At 32.0% G+C, this 3,342-nt stretch overlaps 2 protein-coding genes across 2 annotated transcripts in view; both read right to left on the minus strand.

The window, feature by feature from the left end:
• LOC122627561 (odorant receptor 13a-like) overlaps nucleotides 1–649 on the minus strand; it is a 5,862-nt gene extending 5,213 nt beyond the window's left edge. Inside the window, exons 1-2 of the mRNA XM_043808750.1 lie at nucleotides 176–649; nucleotides 6–118 (exon numbers count right to left, since the gene is read on the minus strand). Of these exons, the coding sequence (XP_043664685.1) occupies nucleotides 6–118; nucleotides 176–603 (541 nt within the window). The 5' untranslated portion in view covers nucleotides 604–649. The remainder of the gene's footprint in view (nucleotides 1–5; nucleotides 119–175) is intronic.
• Nucleotides 650–3,039: 2,390 nt separating this feature from the next.
• Nucleotides 3,040–3,342, minus strand: part of LOC122627562 — a 1,833-nt gene continuing 1,530 nt past the window's right edge. The window contains exon 4 of the mRNA XM_043808751.1: nucleotides 3,040–3,053. Coding sequence (XP_043664686.1) covers nucleotides 3,040–3,053 — 14 coding nt within the window. The remainder of the gene's footprint in view (nucleotides 3,054–3,342) is intronic.

Raw genomic sequence — 3,342 nt, forward strand, 5'->3', positions numbered from 1 at the left:
ATTGTTTCGTAATTTTACCATAAGTCCGTGAAAACATTCCATGCACAATTGCAAAGTGCAACCAAGTATTTGAAAGAGTAGCATTACGTTGAACCGTCTCTCTATCGTATCGACGAATCTTTGAAGAAATTATTTCATTACAATATCGCATTTTTTAAAATCCTTATTTAATTACCTGTTCAAATGATTGTGTCTTTCCACGATGTAATTTAACTGCATTTGAAAGTTTTTTCTCGTGTCGGTATTCAAGTGGATCAGATCGTTTCGTAGCCTTGAAAGTTGTCCGCACACATGAAGGATCAACATGGCCAGGAAAGTATCCACTGCTGTGTACGTTACTGAATAATAAATTGCACCTATCGTTTGACCGACGAACTTGAATTCGAACAGTGGACTGGTCATTGTTTCGAATGGAAAATACGAGGGGAAAAAATAAAGACGACCTTCGGTACGCATCGATAAACATCTTGTCGTAGCATAAATCGCGATAAGAGAGTAACAGAAAGCGTTTACTTTCGTGGATAGAATCCTGCTGTATTTCGCGTATTTCATCATTTTATCCTTATCTTCCATCCTGATCACTTCCTCCCAGTCTTTCTCCATCGCTGTTAGAAGATCCTTTATTTCTTTGGTGATGAAAGGTAGATAGAAATGAAGGCGTGAAATTTGAGATTAAGTGAAAAATAATGGGATTGTCGTATATAGTTGTAATAGTTTTTTCGTTAACCCTCTGTAACTTTATTTTTCGGTAATATTTTTAATAAAAATTGTAGTTCATATTTTTACTGATATTACTTTTGATATAACGACGTTATACCGAATATAATATTTCCGCGTATATTTTTAAAATTAAAAATTTTGAATTAAAAATTTCGCGTATGTATGTCACCAATGTAAATTTGATATTAAAAATGTTAGACAAGAAATTTGAGAAATATGAAAATATAAAAGTGTGCACCTTTAAACGAATATAACGTTATAGAGGGTTGAAATAAATGAAATATATTTACGTCCTCCGCTAGACCAGAAGAATATCATCTTCAAGAATGAGATCGTTCCGTTAATGTTGTCCACCGATAGATTTTCCATAACCAAGTCGAAGTCACTTCGGTTGATATAGAGTAGCATGTATTGAGGTATGGTGCAGAACAAAAAGACGAAGGTAATCCCTATTAACACTTTGTAGCTCGAAATTCGATCGAACCTTCTTTCCTCTGGCCAAATTCCCATGAATTTCATCGTGTGTATGTTCCATCCACAAGCGTACTCCACTTGCCGAACTTGTGTTAACATATGACGCTTTAGTATAATCGCATTGGATTGCAGATATTAAGCTTGCAATAATTTCGGAAATATATAGAAATTATCGTGAATCATATACCGGTTGGTCACGATCGCGTGACTATGACACATGGATCAATATGATATATTATTCAAATCTGAGAAGATCTATGATTCTATTTAAGGGGGCGAGAAAGAGAGAGAGAGAGAGAGAGAGAGAGGGAGAGAAAAAACAAATTATATTCGCTATATGCATTTTAGAAAAAATTCGTCGGCGCAAGATTCCGATTAATTATTGTATCGATCATTATCATCGCGATTTTATAATAATTAACGATAGTTGAATAAAATTGAAAAAGATAGAGATAAATTGTTAAGATCCATTAAGAAATAGAGGGAGTGAAAAATGTTCGATCGATCTGTACCTCCGCTAACTTTCATATTGGTTCTTGTGACAACGTTCTGTCAGGAACTGATTCCTTTGTTCGTTTTTTTTCGCATTCCGCATATATGTTTCTCGAATCATGCCTCAGGCGCATGCTCTATGAAATTGGAAAGTTTTTCTGAGAGATGGGAACGATTGTCTAGATTATTTGTAATTGATTAAACAGCGTTAGATTTTTACGATACGTTTAAAATAATAGTAGATGAAATGCATTAACTTCAGAAAGGTTTATATTCTGTTTTATCAAAGTTTCAATATCTTTTCATATAACGCGAACATCTTTTAGGGATCGGTGTCCTGAATAGATCCCTCTGTCGTTGGACGCTTCAAGCGATTCTCTGTCTGTCTTGCGTGTTGTAACTCTCGCGGTTATAGTCTATCATTGATCTAACTCATATATTAGAGTATGTTAACTTACCGACACGCGTGACATCGCAAATATATATCTAACAAACTTTTTCGATGTTGATAAAGTTGAATATTTAATGAGATCAATTTTGTGAAGCATTGTATTGCAATCGATAATTTTGGAAAATACATAGTGGAGTCAAATTAATGTGGAAATAATTATTTTTTAACACGATGTGTTGGAAAAATTGCTTGCACTTGTATCGTTCAACGTTCGATAATATATTTATACTTGCACATTGTGCGACGTGTTACGGCAAGTAACTCATTGAAAAACCACGCCACATCTATCATAATGAACTATTTCTTTTTTATTAAATCTATAAAAACGATATAATATTGTTACATCGTTTCAAAGTTTGTATCCGAATGGACAAAATGTAAATCAGGTATCTACAAAGATACTTTTGTTTCAAGGGTGATAGACATTTAATTCATTTAGTTTCTAAATTATATCATCGATGCTAGTCATAGATATCATCGATGCTATCATAGATATTCCTATGCTCTCTACAATCAACCATACTCTTAATCATTTCTTTCTTTTTTTCTTTCTTTCTTTATTTTTTTTTTTTTTGAGAAGAATATAGAAGATGGAAACTAATTAACCTCTTCAATGAGTTTCTTGTCTATATAACAATACAAATAGATTTTATATTGATATAATAGAAATGTATATCAAATAAATCTATAATAAATAAAAACATATTTAAAATAGAATCCGAAGAAGAACATTCGGATCAGAGTTCTATAGTTTCCTTGAAACGTCTAAAATAATTGTAGATACAGCTTAATTCGTAATAATTTTTTCAATAATTTATTTAAAATCTTACCAAAAACATCTGGTATATAATTCAAATTTATATCGAATGATATAGCATTTGTCTCATTAAATTATTTTTCCATCATATCGACGAATCTGCAAAAAATATGTTTAGAAAATATATTAGAAGTAACTAGAAATCATAAATATATCACAAAATTTCTTCATAATGAATCATACAGAGGAATTGATTTTAAGTAGATGTACCTCTGTTACAGAAAACGCACAATGTTTTTGACAGAATGAATAAATTAACTCGATGTTGCATTCGATTTTTTTTTTCCTTCGATCAAGTACTCGATATTTTCATAGCGTAACATATTCAGTTACGAATGTAATACGCGTATAAAACTTTAGAGCGTATCGCACGCGTATTTTCGAGCTT

This window comes from Vespula pensylvanica, chromosome 3 (genome assembly GCF_014466175.1).
Source record: "Vespula pensylvanica isolate Volc-1 chromosome 3, ASM1446617v1, whole genome shotgun sequence".
Lineage (NCBI taxonomy): Eukaryota > Metazoa > Arthropoda > Insecta > Hymenoptera > Vespidae > Vespula > Vespula pensylvanica.